Source organism: Mustelus asterias, chromosome 6 (assembly GCF_964213995.1).
Source record: "Mustelus asterias chromosome 6, sMusAst1.hap1.1, whole genome shotgun sequence".
Taxonomy (NCBI): Eukaryota; Metazoa; Chordata; class Chondrichthyes; order Carcharhiniformes; family Triakidae; genus Mustelus; species Mustelus asterias.
In genome coordinates, this window is record NC_135806.1 from 147395580 (window position 1) to 147416559 (window position 20980).

At 45.2% G+C, this 20980-nt stretch overlaps 1 protein-coding gene across 10 annotated transcripts in view; it reads left to right on the forward strand.

The window, feature by feature from the left end:
• Positions 1–20980, forward strand: part of LOC144495209 (nipped-B-like protein) — a 728344-nt gene that overhangs the window by 178206 nt on the left and 529158 nt on the right. For all 10 annotated transcript variants that reach the window (XM_078215273.1, XM_078215271.1, XM_078215278.1 and 7 more), the window contains 2 exons: positions 7424–7554; positions 9591–9708. In XM_078215273.1, coding sequence (XP_078071399.1) covers positions 7424–7554; positions 9591–9708 — 249 coding nt within the window. The remainder of the gene's footprint in view (positions 1–7423; positions 7555–9590; positions 9709–20980) is intronic.

Here is a 20980-nt window from a genome sequence, read left to right on the forward strand (position 1 = left end):
CCAGACTGCTCATGTGACTATCCAGGTAAGTCTTAAACGATGTCAGCGTGTCTGCCTCCACCACCCTACTTGGCAGCGCATTCCAGGCCCCCACCACTCTGTGGAAAAACGTCCCTCTGATATCTGAGTTATACCTCGCCCCTCTCACCTTGAGCCCGTGACCCCTCGTGATCGTCACCTCCGACCTGGGAAAAAGCTTCCCACTGTTCACCCTATCTAACCCTTCATAATTTTGTACACCTCTATTTGGTCTCCCCTCATTCTCCGTCTTTCCAGGGAGAACAAGCCCAGTTTACCCAATCTCTCCTCATAGCTAAGATCCTCCATGCCAGGCAACATCCTGGTAAATCTTCTCTGCACTCTCTCTAAAGCCTCCATGTCCTTTTGGTAGTGCGGCGACCAGAACTGGACGCAGTACTCCAAATGTGGCTTAACCAGCGTTCTATGCAGCCGCAACATCAGACTCCAGCTTTTATACTGGATTTCTTCCGGGTTTCCTCCGGGTGCTCCGGTTTCCTCCCACAGTCCAAAGATGTGCAGGGTAGGTTGATTGGCCATGCTAAAATTGTGCTTAGTGTCCTGAGATGCGTAGGTTAGAGGGATTAGTGGGTAAATGTGTCGGGATATGGGGGTAGGTCCTGGGTGGGATTGTGGTCGGTGCAGACTCGATGGGCCGAATGGCCTCTTTCTGTACTGTAGGGATTCTATGATACTCTATACCCCGTCCTATAAAGGCAAGCATACCGTATGCCTTCTTCACCACTTTCTCCACCTGTGCTGCCACCTTCAAGGATTTGTGGACTTGCACACCTAGGTCCCTCTGTGTTTCTATACTCTTGATGGCTCTGCCATTTATTGTATAACTCCCCCTTACATTAGTTCTTCCAAAAATGCATCACTTCGCATTTATCTGGATTAAATTCCATCTGCCATTTCTCCACCCAATTTTCCAGCCTATCTATATCCTGCTGTATTGTCCGACAATGTTCATCGCTATCCGCAACTCCAGCCATCTTCATGTCATCCGCAAACTTGCTGATTACAGCAGTTACACCTTCTTCCAAATCATTTATATATATATATATATGTATGTGGAACACCACTGGTCACAGACCTCCTGCCGGAAAAAGACCCTTTGACTGCTACCCTCTCTCCTGTGGCCAAGCCAGTTTTCTACCCATCTAGCCACCTCTCCTTGTATCCCATGAGCCTTAACCTTCTTAACCGACCTGCCATGAGGGACTCTGTCAAATGCCTTACTGAAATCCATATAGACGACATCCACGGCCCATCCTTCATCAACCGCATTTGTCATTGTTAAAGTCCAACAGGTTTATTTGGTAGCACAAGCTGCAAGCTTTCGGAGCGCTGCTCCTTCATCAAGTGAGTGGGAGTTCTGTTCACAAACAGGGCATATAAGGACACAAACTCAATTTACAAAATAATGGTTGCAATGCGCGTCCTTAGGTAATCAAGTCTTAAAGGTACAGACAATGTGAGTGGAGAGAGGGTTAAACACAAGTTAGAGATAGAACAAGAACAAAGAACAATACAGCACAGGAACAGGCCCTTCGGCCCTCCAAGCCCGCGCCGCTCCCTGGTCCAAACTAGACCATTCTTTTGTATCCCTCCATTCCCACTCCGTTCATATGGCTGTCTAGATAAGTCTTAAACGTTCCCAGTGTGTCCGCCTCCACCACCTTGCCTGGCAGCGCATTCCAGGCCCCCACCACCCTCTGTGTAAAATATGTCCGTCTGATATCTGTGTTAAACCTCCCCCCCCTTCACCTTGAACCTATGACCCCATGACCCCTCGTGAACGTCACCACCGACCTGGGGAAAAGCTTCCCACCGTTCACCCTATCTATGCCTTTCATAATTTTATACACCTCTATTAAGTCTCCCCTCATCCTCCGTCTTTCTAGGGAGAACAACCCCAGTTTACCCAATCTCTCCTCATAACTAAGCCCCTCCATACCAGGTAACATCCTGGTAAACCTCCTCTGTACTCTCTCCAAAGCCTCCACGTCCTTCTGGTAGTGTGGCGACAAGCATATTTCTCATCGGTATTTCCTGTTGAGAAAAGCACGGATGTCAGAGAACTTGGGGAAATAAAAAGTGATGTCTTGAGGAATGTACATATTCCAGAGAAGGAGGTGCTGGGAGTCTTAAAGCGCATCAAGGTAGATAAATCCCCGGGACATGATGAAGTGTATCCCAGGATATTGTGGGAAACCCGGGAGGAAGTTGTGGGTCCCCTCACAGTGATATTTGAAACATCGATTGTCACGGGTGAGTTGCCTGAAGATTGGAGGGTGGCAAATATTGTGCCTTTCTTTATAAAGGGCTGCAGGGAAAAGCCTGGGAAAAGCCTGGGAACTACAGGCAAGTGAGCCTCACATCTGTGGTAGGTAAGTTGGAAGGTATTCTGAGTGACAGGATCTGCAGGCATTTAGAGACGCAAGGACTGATTAGGGACAGTCAGCATGGCTTTGTGAGTGGAAAATCATGTCTCACAAATTTGATTGAGTTTTTTGAAGGGGTAACCAAGAAGTTAGATGAGGGCAGTGCAATTGATGTTGTCTACATGGGCTTTAGCAAGGCCTTTGACAGGGTACCGCATGGTAGGTTGTTGCATAAGGTTAAATCTCACAGGATCCAGGGTGAGGTATCTCAATGGATACAAAATTGCTTGATGACAGAAGCCAGAGGGTGGTTGTAGAGGGTTGTTTTTCAAACTGGAGGCCTGTGACCAGCGGTGTGCCTCGGATCGGTGTTGGGTCCACTGTTATTTGTCATTTATAATATAAGAGGCATGGTTCGTAAGTTTGCAGATGACACCAAGATTAGTGGCACAGTGGACAGTGAAGAAGATTTTCCTGGATTGCGACAAGATCTTGATCAATTGGGCCAGTGGGCTGATGAATGGCAGATGAAGTTTAATTTGGATAAATGCGAGGTGATGAATTTTGGTAGATTGAACCAGAGCAGGGCTTAGTTAGTGGTAGGGCATTGGGGAGAGTTACAGAACAAAGAGATCTTGGGGTACAGGTCGTTAGCTCCTTGAAAGTGGAGTCACAGGTGGACAGAGTGGTGAAGAAGGCAGTCAGCATGCTTGGTTTCATTGGTTAGAACATTGAATCCAGGAATCGGAACGTCTTGTTGAAGTTATACAAGACATTGGTACGGCCACACTTGGAATAGTCTGTACAGTTCTGGTCACCCTATTATAGAAAGGATATTATTAAACTAGAAAGAGTGCAGGAAAGATTTACTCGGATGCCACTGGGACTTGATGGTTTGAGTTATAAGGAGAGGCTGGATAGAGTCAGACTTTTTTCTCTGAAGTGTAGGAGGCCGAGGGGGTGATCTTATAGAGGTCTATAAAATAATGAGGAGCATAGATGAGCTAGTCAATATCTTTTCCCAAAAGATATTCCGGAGATGAGGGGGTAGCTTATGAGGAGAGATTGAATAGACTGGGCCTGTACTCATTGGAGTTTAGAAGGTTGAGGGGAGATCTTATAGAGACATAGAAGATAATGAAGGGGCTAGACAGGGTAGAAGCAGCGAGGTTATTTCCACTTCCAATGGAAACAAGAACTAGGGGGCAAAGCCTCAAAATACGGGGGAGTCAATTTACAACAGAGTTGAGGAGGAACTTCTTCTCCCAGAGAGTAATGAATCTTTGGAATTCTCTGCCCAATGAAACAGTAGAGGCTACCTCGTTAAATGTGTTTAAGTCACAGATGGATAGATTTTTAACAATTAAGGGTTATGGGGAGCGGGCGGGTAAGTGGAACTGAACCCACTATCAGATGAGCCATGATCTTATTGAATGGCGGAGCAGGCTTGAGGGGCTAGATGGCCTACTCCTCCTATTTCTTATGTTTTTATGTTCTTAAACGTAGGGGAGTCTAAAACTAGAGGGCATAGGTTAAAGGTGAGAGGGGAAAGATACAAAAGGGTCCAGAGGGGCAATTGTTTCACACACAGGGTGGTGAGTGTCTGGAACAAGCTGCCAGAGGTTGTGGTAGAGGCACGTACAATTTTGTCTTTTAAAAAGCATTACAGTTACATGAGTAAGATGGGTATAGAGGGATATGGGCCAAATGCGGGCAATTGGGACTACCTTAGGGGGTTTTAACAAAGGGTGGCGTGGACAAGTTGGGCCGAAGAGCTTGTTTCCATGCTGTAAACCTCTATGACTCTATAAGGTTATGAAGGGGATAGATAAGATAGAAGCAGGGAAGTTGTTTCCACTGACAGATGAAACTAGAACTAGGGGACATGGCATCGAAATAAGGGGGAGCAGATGTAGGACTGACTTGAGGAACTTCTTCACCCAAAGGGTTGTAAATATGTGGAATTCCTTACCCAGTGAAGCAGTTGAGGCTATCTCATCGAATGTTTTTAAGGCAAGGTAGATAAATTTTTGAACAGTAAAGGGAATTAAGGGTTATGGTGAGCGGGCGGGTAAGTGGAGCCGAGTCCACAAAAAGATCAGCCATGATCTTATTGAATGGTGGAGCAGGCTCGAGGGGCCAGATGGCCTCCTCCTGCTCCTCGTTCTTATGTTCACTCAAGGACAATGGAGGGAAGTTATGTGTGGAACCACAGGAAGTGGGTGAGATGTGTACTTTGTATCGGTATTCACCAAGGAGAAGGGCATGACGGATGTTGAGTTCGTGATTGGGTGTTTGAATGCTCTTGAGATTGTCAATATATCAAAGGAGGAATGTTGAGTATCCTAAATTGAATTAAGGGAGACCTGTCCTGGGGCCGGATGGAATCTATCCCATGTTACTGCAGGAGGAAAGGGGAGAAATAGCTGGGGCCTTAACAGATATCTTCACAATCTCTTTGACCACAGGTGAGGTTCCATTGGATGGAGAATAGCCAATGTTGTTCCCTTGTTTAAGAAAGGGAGCAGTGGTGATCCAGGAAATTATAGGCCGGTGAGCCTGACATCAGCGATGGGGAAACTTTTGGATAAGATACTGAGGGACTGGACATATGCACATTTGGAAGAAAATGGACTAGTTAGTGACAGGCAGCACGGTTTTGTACGGGGAAGGTCATGTCTCACCAACTTGATTGAGTTCTTTTGAAGAGGTGACGAAGAACATTGATGAGAGAAGGGCTGTGGATGTAGTTTATATGGACATTCGTAAGGAGTTTGACAAAGTCCCACGTGGCAGACTGGAACAAAAACTAAAATCACATGGGATTCGGGGTGGGCTGGCTAGATGGATGCAGAACTGGCTTGGTTATAGAAGACAGAGTAGTGGTGGAAGGGTATTTTTCAGAATGGGGATCTATAGCTGGTGATGTTCCGCAGGGATCAGTGCTGGGACCTCTGCTGTTTGTAGTATATATAAGATAATGAAGGGGCTGGATAGGGTAGAGATGGAGAGATTCTTTCCACTTAGAAAGGAAACTAGAACTAGAGGGCACAGCCTCAAAATAAAGTGGGGTCAGTTTAGGACAGAGTTGAGGAGGAACAACTTCTCTCAGAGGGTGGTGAATCTCTGGAATTCTCTGCCCACTGAAGTAGTGGAGGCTACCTCGTTGAATATGTTTAAATCACGGATAGATGGATTCCTGATTGGTTAGGGAATTAGGGGTTATAGGGATCAGGCGGGTAAGTGGAACTGATCCACTTCAGATCAGCCATGATCTTATTGAATGGTGGGGCAGGCTCGAGGGGCTAGATGGCCTACTCCTGCTCCTATTTCTTATGTTCTTATATAAATGATCTGGAGGAAAATGTGGGAGGTCTGATTAGTAAGTTTGTGAATGATAGGAAGATTGGTGGAGTTGCCAATAGTGCTGGGGATTATCAGAGGATAGAATAGGATGTCGATAGATTGGAGATTTGGGCACAGAAATGGTAAATGGAGTTTAATCTGAGCAAATGTGAGGTGATGCATTTTGGAGGATCAAATTTAGGTGTGAATTATACTGTAAATGGCAGAATCCTTCGGAACACTAACATACAGAGGAATCTAGGAGTGCAGGCCCACAGTTCCCTAAAAGTGGCAACACAGGTGGCCAAGGTGATTAAGAAGGCAGATGACATGCTTGCCTTCATCAGCTGAGGTATTGAGTACAAGAGTTGGGAAATCATGTTGCAGCTATATAAAACCTTGGTTAGGCTGCATTTGGAGTATTGCGTCACCACACTATCAGAAGGATGTGTAAGCTTTGGAGAGAGTGCAAAGAACGTTCACCAGGATGTTGCCTATGATGTTGGCTATGAGGAGAGGTTGAATAAACTCGGATTGTTTTCATGGGAAAGACGGAGGCTGAGGGAGACCTGATAGAGATCTACAAAATTATGAGAGGCATAGAAAAGGTGGACAGTCAGAGGCTTTTTTCAAGGGTGGAAGTGTCAGTTGCAAACTTCCCCCTCTCACTACAAGGTGAGAGGGGGAATGTTTAAGGGAGATGTGCAGGGGAAGTTTTTCACACGGAGTGGTGGGTGCCTGGAATTCACTGCCAGAGGTGGTGGTGGAAGCAGGTGCCTTAGCAACATTTAAGAGGCATCTGTTTAGGTGCATGAATCGGGAGGAAATAGAGGGATATTGACCGAATAAGGGCAGAAGGTTTTCTTTAGTTTAGTTAGGGCATCATGGTCGGCACAGGCTTGGAAGGCCAAAGGGCCAGTTCCTGTTCTGTACTTTTCCTTGTTCTTTTTTTGTTCTTTGTATTATAGTTCACAAAGTATTTTAGGTGCACAGAAATGATTGTTTGGGTGGACAATACTGGTCCAAAAGCACAACACTATTAGAAAAGTGTTTTCATTCATCATAATCCTTCTCAAAAAAACAATCCCTCAGCTCATTTGGAATTGCTTCCAGAAATTGATCCCTTGAATAAGTGACACATCTCATTCTTTTACATGCCGAAATTTCCAAATATTTCTACTTCATCTTTTTTGCAATTTCTTGTGATTTTTCACTGTCTCATTCAGGTTTTTCAATCTTCAAAATTTTTGAGAATGGCACATTTTAGTTTTGTAGCTTACACTTACCACTAGACGATCGTGAATAAAAGTCTTGAATAATTTACTGCTCTTGAGGCTAATTAGGGTAGACAAATGCTGGCCTTACCACCAATACTTACGTCACATCAATACATTTTAAAAAGTAAGTGAAGGTATGAGCTGTTGAATCCTTATTTGACCTCTGTCCTGCTAATAAAATCTCAAATAAAGCTAAGGCGTGAAACTTTTCAAGCAAGGTTATTCCTAGATGGTCCCTAAATAACATGAAAGCTTTATTTGACTTTGGAGTTTAAACTTCCAAGTATACTCGTAAAATAATCATAACTCATTGTCGTCAGTGATATTTAAAAGTTATTTTAATTGTGGTAAAAGTAGTGTCGAGGTAAAACAAAGTAATTTGTGTCCCTTTTGTAGAGAACTGAAGGACAACCTTGGTAGTGATGATCCAGAGGGTGATATTCCAGTCCTCTTGCAAGCTGTCTTGGCTAGAAACCCCAATGTCTTCAGGGAGAAAAGCATGCAGAATCGATATGGGGTACAGAGTGGTGAGTAATCCACGTACAGCAAACACCAGATCGGCTGATTTACAAAAACTTGCAATTTTTTTCCTGGTACAGAATTTTTGCTATGGATTTGGGATCGATTGTATTCTGCAGTTGCATCACTTACAATTAAGGCTATAAGTTTATACTGTTTGAAGAATTTAAAATCTTTGAGGCATTTTGGGGTTCTTATGCATGTTTTGGGGATCAAATTGCACAGCTTAAATGCTTTACCCTGAACCTATGAATCAGTCAGTGCCTTTGCTCAGCAGAAACATTGAAATTATTAATTTCTTCACAAAGATGTGGGGAGGGGAAATACAGTTTGAATTTCTTTTTCACCTTCACTGACTGACGTTAGCTGCTGGTTGACTAGCTGTGTGATGGCTTTGTTGATCATAGGGAACATAGTAGTTGCTTCAATTTACTGCTGCTGTTAGTCATCTGTGATCAATGAGGGTGACTTGGCTGTCATTGGGAGGAAATACCTATATTTGCTAGGCTATGTTCCTGGAGTTGGGAATTTACTCTAAATATAAAACCACACATTAAAACTGCATAAAATGTTAGATGAACCATAGAGCATACATTTTACTAAGCTTAATGGAATTATGCTTGAGCCCATATCAGATCAATCCTTTCCCTTAAAGAAGAAAGTGATTCTGTAAAGGGCGAGATGTATGTCAGAACTGTCAATTTTGTAACTTGTAAGAATCACTTTAAAAATATATCTGTACAATTAAAGTTTACATTTTGAATCATGTTTAACTGATCCTCTGCCTTCCCTCTCAGCTTGCTCTACAATATTTCATGGCAAGAACAGAGAAGTTCTCATTATGCTTGCCATACACTGTAACCCCTCCAATCTGGAATGCTTAGGACTGAGATATTTTTGGATTATAGGAAATGGTTAGAATGCCGAACCACTGGGTGTAAACTGGATATAAAAATGTACTTGAGACGTAAAATGGAGCCAAATGAAGTTCTTTACACATGTTGCCGTGCAGAAGGGTTTGCATGCCAATCCCCACCGGAAGGGTTAACAGGAGAAGCACGAGGCCAACAGTGAAGGAAACAGTTGGACAATGTTAAAGATTGGCTTAACCAGAACTTCAATAGTGGATGACTGGGTTGTTGCTGTGATCAGAAAGTTTGGAAGGCCTAGGTCATCTTCACCACCCTCCTCCATGGCCCTTCGACAAGGGCGATGAGACAAACATGCCAAAACTAGTGTTAAGACATGATGGTGCAGGTTTTCATTCATTTTGAAAATTTGGACTGAAGTACAAATGCGCAGGATTAAATCTATAACAAAACTGAGCATCACTAACAGTTAACCAATACACTCCTTTATAAATGTTCCTTAAGGGCAATTGAATTCCAGTGTACTCATAGTAAATATTTGACGACATTTATGTCAAGCCTGTACCTAATTTGTACCCTGTGCACCAAAGCTTCCCAACCTGTTTTCCAGTGTGACCCCATTATAAAACATGCATGCACAGCTGTACTGCAATCAATGCCTCTCTGCATGCATGTTACACAAACTGTGATCAGCTCCTCTCCTTCCACACTTAGTCTAAGCTGGCAGTGCCTCTGAGTGTTCAGCCTGCAGTAAGGAGCCTGTATGACAGGAGCAAAAACACAGCAATGTTTGAAGCCACCATCACTTTCTCAGCTCAGCTGCATGGCCAGTTTTCCCCACACCCTGGGCACATCAGGCATTGATTGAATTATGTTTGCTGGTTGTTTGTTGCAATGCTGTGATTCTGAGAGTTGTGGGGTTAGCTGACAACAATCCAGGTAACTGTTGTTTCTGGATTTGAGTTCCGAATGGAGAGGTTACAGTGTTTGTCTCAACAGCACAATTAAACTAAGTTATCTGCTGCTGTCTGTTGGACCTTGCTGTGTGCAAATTGGCTGCCTCATTTTCTTAAATAACTGTACTCTTTGGGCCAGCCTGAGGATATGAAAGGTGCTTTATAAATGCAACTTTGTTCTTTGAATTAGCTTCACTGTATGAACATGTCATGTTTCAGGTATTATGCAACAACAGATCATCCAACACCAACAGTACAAACTACCCCAGAATTCCATACATGGGAGCCCTGCATCTTCCACTTTTCAACAATCCACAATCTCGCACAGCCCTTCCAGGTAATATGCAGCATATCATCAAATTGGTCAAATCTCCTGAACTTACTTCAATAGTGACTTGTTTTTAAATATCTGTGGTTAATAGTAGTGTGCAAAACTCATTTGTAACAGTTAATAAGTGAAAAATTAAAGTTTAGTAGTGTGCAAGCACAGCAAGTAATTAGGAAAGCTACTAGAATCTTATTGTTTATTGTGAGAAGAATTAAATACAAGAGTAGGGAGGTTATGCTTCAATTATACAGGGTGATGGTGAGATCACATCTGGGAGCACTGTGTGTAGTATTGGCCTCCATGTTGAAGGAAGGTTGTAAATACGTTGAAAGCAGTTCAGAGGAGGTTTATTAGACTAAGACTTGGAATGGATGGCTTAAATTGAGGGCATGTTGGACAGGCTAGGTTTGTATCTGCTGGGGTTTAGAATAGTAAGAGGCAACTTGAGAACAGGTAAGTTTTTCTTTTTCTAACTCTTGTTGGGAGTTTGGGTGGAGAGGATGGCAGTTAGGGCAGTTCAATGCTCCTCTTGCAGGATGTGGCAGGTAATGGTGAGGGACACCATTAGTGACCCTGCTGACTTCACCTGTGGGAGGTGCACCCAGCTCCAGCTCCTTACAGACTGCCTTGGGGAATTAGAGCTGGAACTGGATGAACTTCGGATCATTTGGGAGGCAGAGGGGGTGATAGATAGCAGTTATTGGGAAGTGGTAACACGTAAAAGCGAAGCCAGCTGGGTGACAGTCAGGGGAGGGGAGGAAGCAGTCAGTGGAGGGATCCCCTGTGGTTCCCCTCCAAAATAAGTATACCGTTTGGGGGGGGGACTCAATAGTTAGAGGCACAGACAGACAGTTCTGTGGGCGCGAACAAGACTCCAGGATGGTAGTCTGCCTCCCTAGTGCCAGGGTCCTGGATGTCTCTGAGTGGGTAGAAAGCATCCTAAAAGTGGAGGGTAATCAGACAGACGTCATTGTCCACACTGGTACAAATGATGTAGTCAGAAAGAGCAGGGTGGTCCTGCAAGAGCAATTTAGGGAGTTGGGTAGAAGGCTAAAAAGCAGGACCTCTCGGGTAGCAATCTCTGGATTACTCCGCGTGCCATGTGCTAGTGAGGCTAGGAACAGGGAGATTGTGTAGCTGAACACGTGACGAAAGAACTGGTGCAGGAGGGAGGGTTTCAGATTCGTGGATCACTGGGAAGTCTTCCAGGGGGGATGAGACCTGTACAAGAAGGACGGGTTACACCTGAACTGGAGGGGCACCACTATCCTGACTGGGAGGTTTGCTAGTGTGGTTCGGGTGGGTTTAAACTAATGTGGCAGAGGGGTGGGCATCAGAACAATCGGTCATCAAGCGTAGAGACTGGGGACGAGCATGGGGCCAAGACAAGGCTATCTAAGAGGAAGAGCATTCTGGGGGAGGATGGCCTCAGTGGGCCTGGAGGTCTGGAGTGCATCTGCTTCAATGCAAGGAGCATCACGGGCAAGACAGACGAGCTTAGAGCCTTAATGCTTGCGCGGAACTTGGATGTGGTTGCAGTGACGGAGACTTGGTTAAAAGAAGGACAGGACTGGCGGCTGAATATTCCGAGGTATAAGTGTTTTAGGTGAGACAGAGGAGGGGCTAGAAGAGGTTGGGGAGTAGCAATACTGGTTAGGGAGCATATTACAGCGGTACAGAGGGTGGACAATTTGGAAGGATCATGTAATGAGACACTGGGTAGAGCTCAGAAACAGGAAGGGCGCAGTCACTATGCTGGGGGCATACTACAGGCCTCCCAACAGCCCAGGGGAAGTTGAGGAACGGATATGTAAGGCGATTCTGGACAGGTGCAGGAAAAATAGGGTTGTTGTAGTGGGAGACTTTAATCTCCCTCATATAGACTGGAAATCGCTTAGGGCTGGGGGTCCGGACGGGGAGGAATTTGTAAAATGTGCCCAGGAAGGTTCTTTGGAACAATGTGTTGATAGTCCAACTAGAGAGGGGGCTATGCTGGACCTAGTACTGGGAAATGAGCCCGGTCAGGTCATCAAAGTTTCAGTGGGGGAACATGTGGCGAACAGTGACCGCAATTCTGTAAACTTTCGGATAGTCATGGAAAAGGATGAATGTTGTCCTATGGGTAAGGTGCTGAATTGGGGGAAGGCTAACTACAGCCGGATTAGGCAGGATTTGGTGGCTGTTGATTGGGAGAGGCTGTTCGAGGATAAAACCACATCTGGCACGTGGGAGTCTTTTAAGGAGCAGTTGATAGGACTGCAGGACAGACATGTGCCTGTAAAGAGGAAGGATAGGAAAGGTAGGATTCAAGAGCCGTGGATAACCAGAGAAATTGTGGGTCTAATCAAAAAGAAAAAAGAAGCATACATAAGGTCCAGGCAGCTAAAAACAGATGGAGCACTGGAGGAATACAGAGAAAGTAGAAAAGAACTCAAACAGGAAGTTAGAAGGGCAAAAAGGGGTCACGAAATGTCCTTGGCATACAGGATTAAGGAGAATCCTAAGGCATTTTATACATACGTTAGGAACAAGAGGGTTGTCAGAGAAAGAGCCGGACCTCTCAAGAACAAAGGAGGGGAATTATGCTTAGAACCCAAGGAAGTAGGTGAGATCCTAAATGAATACTTTGTATCAGTATTCACAAAGGCGAGGAACACGTTGATTGGTAGTGTCTCAGAGAGATGTGTAGACCCGTTAGAACAAATCGCAATTACAAGGGAGGAAGTGTTAGGTGTTTTAGGAAGCATTAAGGAAGACAAATCCCCAGGGCCAGATGGCATCTGTCCTAGATTACTGAGAGAGACAAGAGATGAAATTGCTGGGCCTCTAACAGAAATCTTTGTTTCTTCATTGGACACAGGTGAGGTCCCAGAGGATTGGAGGATAGCAAATGTGGTCCTGTTATTTAAGAAGGGTAGCAAGGATAACCCGGGTAATTATAGGCCAGTGAGCTTGACGTCTGTGGTAGGGAAATTGTTGGAGAAGATTCTTAGAGATAGGATCTCTACAGTTAGAACTGAATAATCTCATTAGCGATAGACAACATGGTTTTGTATGAGGGAGGTCATGCCTCACAGATTTGGTTGACTTTTTTGAGGAGGTGACAAAAATGGTTGACGAGGGAAGGTCAGTGGATGTCGTCCACATGGATTTTAGTAAAGCATTTGACAAGGTCCCACATGGTAGGCTGGTGCAAAAGGTTAAATCTCACGGGATCAAAGGTGAACTAGCTAGGTGGGTACAGAACTGGCTTGGCCATAGAAGAGGGTAGCAGTGGAGTGGTCTTTTTCTGATTGGAGGTCTGTGACTAGTGGTGTTCCACAGGGCTCTGTACTGGGACCTCTGCTGTTTGTGATATATATATAAATGATTTGGAAGATGATGTAGCTGGTCTGATTAGTAAGTTTGCGGACGACACAAAGATTGCTGGAATTGCGGACAGTGATGAAAATTGTCAGAATACAGCAGGATATAGATAGGCTGGAACAGTGGGCAGAGAAATGGCAGATGGAATTTAATCCCGATAAATGCAAAGTGATGCATTTTGGTAGATCTAATGCAGGGGGGAATGGCAGAACCATGGTGGGGGATGCGTCGGTTAGAGGCACAGACAGGCGATTCTGTGGGTGCGAACGGGACTCCAGGATGGTAGTCTGCCTACCTGGTGCTGGGGTCATGGATGTCTCCGAGCGGATAGGAGGCATCTTAAAAGGGGAAGGTAAAGAAACGGCTGTCATTGTACACATTGGTGCAAATGACGTAGATAGGAAGAGCAGGGGGATCCTACGAGAGCAATTCAGGGAGTTGGGAAATAGGCTAAAAAGTAGGGCCTCCAGGGTGGCCATCTCTGGGCTGCTCCCAATGCCTCGTGCCAGTGAGGCTAAGAATAGGGAGTTAGTACAATTGAATGCTTGGCTAAAGGACTGGTCCAGGAGGGAGGGCTTCATTTTCCCAGATCAATGGGACGTTTTCAGGAGAGGATGGCACCTGTACAAGAATGACGGGTCACAACTAAGTTGGAAGGGCACGAACATCCTGGCTGGGAGTTTTGCTAGTGCAGTTCGGGGGGGTGGGGATCAAAATATTAGGTCTACAAGTGTAGAGGCTGGGGACGAGCTTGGGGCTGGGACAAGGCTGGCAAAGAAGAATAGCACTCTAGGGGAGGATGACCTCACTGGGCCTGGAGGTCTGGAGTGCGTCTACTTCAATGCAAGGAGCGTAGCAGGTAAGACAGACGAACTTAGGGCCTTAATGCTCACGAGGAATTTGGATGTGGTTGCGGTGACAGAGACTTGGTTGAAAGAGGGACAGGACTGGCAGCTGAATATTCCGGGGTACAAGTGTTTTAGGCGAGACAGAGGAGGGGCCAAAAGAGGTGGGGGAGTAGCAGTATTAGTTGGAGAGCATATTACAGTGGTGCAGAGGGAGGACAATTCAGAGGGGTCGTGTAACGAGTCACTCTGGGTGGAGGTTAGAAACAGGAAGGGCGCAGTCACTATGTTGGGGGTGTACTACAGGCCCCCCAACAGCCCAAGGGAAGTGGAAGAACGGATATGTCAGGAGATATTGGATAGGTGCAGGAAAAATAGGGTTGTTGTAGTGGGAGACTTCAATTTCCCTGGTATAGACTGGAAATCACTGAGAGCAGGGACTCTGAATGGGGAGGAATTTGTAAAATGCGTACAGGAGGGTTCTTTGGAACAATATGTCGATAGCCCGACTAGAGAGGGGGCTATACTGGACCTGGTACTGGGGAATGAGCCCGGTCCGGTCTTCAAAGTTTCGGTAGGGGAACATGTGGCAAATAGTGACCACAATTCTGTTAGCTTTAGGATAGTGATGGAAAAGGATGAGTGGTGTCCCATGGGTAAGGTGTTGGATTGGGGGAAGACTAACTTTAGTGGGATTAGGCAGAAATTGGCAGCTCTTGACTGGGAGAGGCTGTTTGAGGGTAAATCCACATCTGGCATATGGGAGTCTTTTAAGGAACAGTTTTTAGGGCTACAGGACAGGCATGTGCCTGTAAAAAAGGATAGGAAGGGTAGGATTCGAGAACCGTGGATAACCAGGGAAATTGAGGGACTGGTCAAAAAGAAAAGAGACACATATGTTAGGTCCAGGCAGCTAAAAACGGAGGGAGCTCTGGAGGAGTACAAAGAAAGTAGGAAAGAACCCAAAATGGGGAATTAGAAGGGCAAAAAGGGGTCACGAAATGTTCTTGGCAGACAGGATTAAGGAGAATCCCAAGGCATTTTATTCATATGTTAGGAACAAAAGGGTCGTCAGGGAAAAAATCGGAATTCTCAGGGACAAAAGTGGGGAATTATGCTTGTAGCCCAAAGAAGTAGGGGAGATCCTAAATGAATACTTTGCGTCACAAAGGAGAGGGATGTGTTGACTGGGAGTGTCTCGGAGGGGAGTGTTGAACCGTTGGAGAAAATCTCCATTACAAAGGAGGAAGTGTTAGGTTTGTTAGAGAATATAAAGACTGACAAATCCCCAGGGCCTGATAGAATCTATCCAAGGCTGCTCAGGGAGACGAGAGATGAAATCGCTGGGCCTCTGACGCAAATCTTTGTCTCATCACTAGACGCAGGTGAGGTCCCAGAGGATTGGAGGATAGCTAATGTGGTCCCGTTATTTAAGAAGGGTAGGAAGGATAACCCGGGTAATTATAGGCCGGTGAGCTTGACGTCCGTGGTGGGGAAGTTGTTGGAGATGATTCTTAGAGATAAGATGTATGCGCATTTAGAAAGGAATAAATTCATTAACGATAGCATGGGTTTGTGAGTGGGAGGTCATGCCTCACTAACCTGGTGGAGTTTTTTGAAGAAGTGACCAGAATGGTTGACGAGGAAGGGCCGTGGATGTTGTCTATATGGACTTTAGTAAAGCGTTTGACAAAGTCCCTCATGGTAGGCTGGTGAATAAGGTTGGAGCTCATGGGATAAAGGGGGGGTGGCTAGATGGGTGGAGAACTGGCTTGGTCACAGAAGACAGAGGGTGGTAGTGGAAGGGTCTTTTTCCGGCTGGAGGCCTGTGACTAGTGGTGTTCCGCAGGGCTCTGTATTGGGACCTCTGCTGTTTGTGATTTATATAAATGATCTGGAAGAAGGTGTAACTGGGGTGATCAGTAAGTTTGCGGATGACACAAAATTGGCAGGACTTGCAGATAGTGAGGAGCATTGTCAGAAGTGACAGAAGGATATAGATAGGCTGGAAATTTGGGCAAAGAAATGGCAGATGGAGTTCAATCCTGATAAATGCAAAGTGATGCATTTTGGTAGAAATAATGTAGGGAGGAGCTATACGATAAATGGCAGAACCATAAAGGGTATAGGTACGCAGAGGGACCTGGGTGTGCAAGTCCACAGATCCTTGAAGGTGACGTCACAGGTGGAGAAGGTAGTGAAGAAGGCATATGGCATGCTTGCCTTTATAGGACGGGGCATAGAGTATAAAAGTTGGGGTCTGATGTTGCAGTTGTATAGAACGTTGGTTCGGCCGCATTTGGAATACTGCGCCCAGTTCTGGTCGCCACACTACCAGAAGGACGTGGAGGCTTTGGAGAGAGTACAGAGGAGGTTTACCAGGATGTTGCCTGGTATGGAGGGGCTTAGTTATGAGGGGAGATTGGGTAAACTGGGGTTGTTCTCCCTGGAAAGACGGAGGATGAGGGGAGACTTAATAGAGGTGTATAAAATTATGAAAGGCATAGATAGGGTGAACGGTGGGAAGCTTTTCCCCAGGTCGGTGGTGGCGTTCACGAGGGGTCATAGGTTCAAGGTGAAGGGGGGGAGGTTTAACACACATATCAGAAGGACATATTTTACACAGAGGGTGGTGGGGGCCTGGAATGCGCTGCCAGGCAAGGTGGTGGAGGCGGACACACTGGGAACGTTTAAGACTTATCTAGATAGCCATATGAACGGAGTGGGAATGGAGGGATACAAAAGAATGGTCTAGTTTGGACCAGGGAGCGGCGCGGGCTTGGAGGGCCGAAGGGCCTGTTCCTGTGCTGTATTGTTCTTTGTTCTTTGTTCATCAGGAGTATAGACACACAGAGGGATCTGGGTGTGCAAGTCCACAGATCCTTAAAGGTGGCAGCACAGGTGGAAAAGGTGGTGAAGAAAGCATATGGCATGCTTGCCTTTATTGGACGGGGCATAGAGTATAAAAGTCGGCATATGATGTTGCAGCTATATGGAACGTTGGTTAGGCCACATTTGGAATACTGCGTCCAGTTCTGGTCACCACACTACCAGAAGGACGTGGAGGCTTTGGAGAGAGTACCAAGCAAGGTGGTTGAGGCAGACACACGAGGATCATTTAAGACTTATCTAGATAGCTACATGAACAGACTGGGAATAGAGGGATACAAACGGATGGCCTAGTTAGGAACGCATGATCGGTGCAGGCTTGGAGGGCCGAAGGGCCTGTTCCTGTGCTGTATTGTTCTTTGAAACATTGCACGAGTGGAATTGGCAGTGATGTGGAAAGGATGTTTCAAAAACAGTACAGCACAGGGACAGGCCCTTCGGCCCTCCAAGCCTGCACTGATCATGTTGTCCTATTTAGATCAATCGCTTATATCCCTCTATTCCCCATCTGTTAATGTGTCTAACCAGATAAGTCTTAAATGTCGCTCAACCATCTCACTTGGCTGTGCATTCGAGGCTCCCACCACCCTCTGTGTTTTAAAAAAAAACTTCCCCCGCACATTTCCACTGAACCTTTCCCCCTTATCTTGAACTTGTGCTCCTTGTAATTGTCATTTCTGCCCTGGGAAAAAGCTTCCAACTGTTCACCCTATCGATACCCCTCATAATTTTATAAACTTCTATCAGGTTGCCCCTCAGCCTCCATCTTTCCAGGGAGAACAATCCCAGTTTATTCAATCTCTCCTCATAGTTAATACCCTCCATACCAGGCAACATCCATTTCTGTATCCTCTCCAAAGCCTCCTGTGGAAGAATCTTGAACTAAGGTTCGCTGTTTAAAAATAAGCCTTCGCCTGTTTAAGCAGGAACGATTTTTTTCCCCTGAGGGTTGAGTCTTTGAATTCTTTTCCTGAAAAGGTGTGAAGGCAGAGTCTTTGAATATCCTTAAGGCAGGAGTAGACAGATTGTTGATAAGCAAGGGGATGAAAGGTTCTTGGGTAGGCAGGAATGTGGAGTTGAGGTTGAAATCAGATCAACCATGATCTTATTGTTAAGGCACTGAGTGGCCTACTTGTTTTGTATATTGTATGCTCCTATCTCTGCCATTTATTTGTTTTAAATAGTGACTGCAGTATTACTTTCTACCCCATTTGTTCAGCTTCCATATACATGGTTAAGCAACATCGTTTTGAAATTCTCTTATTTTAGATCCCTAGCATTTGCAGTATTTTGCTTTTTAAAAATTCTCACCATTTTTTAAATCCTTCCATACTTCACCCCTCCCCAAATTCCCCCGTGCCCCACAACTCTTCAAAATATCTGCACTCTATAATTCTGACCTCTTCAGCATTGCTGGTCTTTATTGCTCCGTAAGAGGTTTAACAACACCAGGTTAAAGTCCAACAGGTTTATTTGGTGGCAAATGCCACTGGCTTTCGGAGCGCTGCCCCTTCGTCAGGTGGAGTGGAGATCTGCTCACAAACAGGGCATGCAGAGACACAAACTCAATTTACAGAATAATAATTGGAATGCGGTCTTTACAGATAATCGAGTCTTAAAGGTACAAACAATATGAGAGCATTAAGCACAGGTTAAAGAGATGTAGAACATAGAACATTACAGCGCAGTACAGGCCCTTCGGCCCTCGATGTTGCGCCGACCAGTGGAACCAATCTAAAGTCCATCTAATCTACACTGTTCCAATATCATCCATATGTTTATCCAATAACCATTTGAATGCTCTTAATGTTGACGAGTCCACTACTGCTGCAGGCAGGGCATTCCACGCCCCTACTACTCTCTGAGTAAAGAACCTACCTCTAACATCTGTCCTATATCTCTCACCCCTCAATTTAAAGCTATGTCTCCTCGTGCTAGCCAACACCATCCGAGGAAAAAGGCTCTCACTATCCACCCTATCTAATCCTCTGATCATCTTGTATGCCTCTATTAAGTCACCTCTTAACCTTCTTCTCTCTAACGAAAACAACCTCAAGTCCCTCAGCCTTTCCTCATACGATTTTCCCACCATACCAGGCAACATCCTGGTAAATCTCCTCTGCACCCTTTCCAACACTTCCACATCTTTCCTATAATACGGCGACCAGAACTGTACGCAATACTCCAAATACGGCCGCACCAGAGTTTTGTACAGTTGCAGCATGACCTCCTGGCTCTGAAACTCAATCCCTCTACCAATAAAAGCTAACACACCGTACGCCTTCTTAACAACCCTATCAACCTGGGTGCCAACTTTCAGGGATCTATGCACATGGACACCCAGATCCCTCTGTTCATCCACACTACCAAGTATCTTATCATTAGCCCAGTACTCTGTATTCCTGTTACTCCTTCCAGAGTGAATCACCTCTCACTTTTCCGCATTAAACTCCATTTGCCACCTCTCAGCCCAGCTCTGCAGCTTATCTATGTCCCTCTGTAACCTGCCACTTCCCTCCGCACTGTCTAGAACTCCACCAACTTTAGTGTCATCCGCAAATTTACTAATCTATCCTTCCACGCCCTCATCCAGGTCATTAATAAAAATGACAAACAGCAGTGGCCCCAAAACAGATCCTTGCGGTACACCACTAGTAACTGAACTCCAGGATGAATATTTCCCATCAACCACCACCCTCTGTTTTCTTCCAGCTAGCCAATTCCTGATCCAAACCACTAAATCACCCTCAATCCCATGTGTCCGTATTTTCTGCAAAAGCTTACCATGGAGAACCTTATCAAACGCTTTGCTGAAATCCATATACACCACAGCAACCGCTTTACCCTCATCCACCTCTTTGGTCACCTTCTCAAAGAACTCAATAAGGTTTGTGAGGCACGACCTACCCTTCACAAAACCGTGCTGACTATCCCTAATCAAATTATTCCTTTCTAGGTGATTATAAATCCTTCTCTTATAATCCTTTCCAATACTTTGCCCACAACAGAAGTAAGGCTCATATATAATTACCAGGGTTGTCCCTACTCCCCTTCTTGAACAAGGGGACAACATTTGCTATCCTCCAGTCTATTGTCCCCAGACAGGACAGCCTGGCTATTGATGCTAAATGTTGCTCTTCTATATACACATGGCAACAGTTTCAATTTAAGGAAATATCATCATAAAATACTGCCCACAGATCAGGCATTTGCACAACACTGTTTACTTGATTTCAGTAGCCTTGTTTGTAACTGTGCTCATTGAATAAAGTCTGATGGTCTTCAGATCTATTCTTCGTTTTCGCTATTTGGTTATTGTAGTTTTCATAGCTTTTGGAAAAATTTCATGAACTTTCCATAAAGTTTCTGATCTGAGTCACCAGTAACATTATCTCACCAGCTAGTACATAGTGCACTATCTGAAGGGCCCACTCAAATCTGCAGTCCTTCTTGGGCTCAGTGATTCATCCCATTTTTCTGATGGTTCTGGTGACAAGTGATGAATGAGTCAATGTCTCTAACCATGTACAGATCTTTTCATTAACTGATTATGTACAGTGCAGATGTTTGAAGCTGGTTAATAGCTGAGGAACGTGCTATAATCAGAGCCTCACAATAACAGTTCCTGCAAGCCCAGGATCACAACCAAAGCATCTACCTTCATTTTTGAGGTTTCATCGGTTGCATGTTTTTGGAATTCCCTTCCTGAAAAGATGGTGGGGGCAGAGTCTTTGAATATCTTTAAGGTAGGGGTAGATAGGATCATGATAAGCAAAGGGCTGCAAGGTTCTTGGGTAGGCAGGAATGTGGAATTGAGGTTAAAATCAGATCAGCCGTGATGGGTGGTGTTTCACAGGGGTATTATAAAACAAATGTTACGAATTGTATCGCAAATCCAATCCAGATAAGGAGATATTTATTCGGGAAGACAACTACAGGATTGGTCAAAGAGGTGGGTTTTCAGGAGTGTCTTAAAGGAGGAAAATTAGGTAGACAGGTGGTGGGGTAAGAAGGAAATTCCAAAAGTTAGGGTGGCACGGTGACACAATGGTTAGCACTGCTGCCTCTCAGCGCCAGGGACCCGGGTACAATTCCGGTCTCGGGTCACTGTGTGGAGTTTGCATTTTCTCTCCCTGTCTGCGTGGGTTTCCTCCCACAGTCCAAAGAAGTGCAGATTAGGC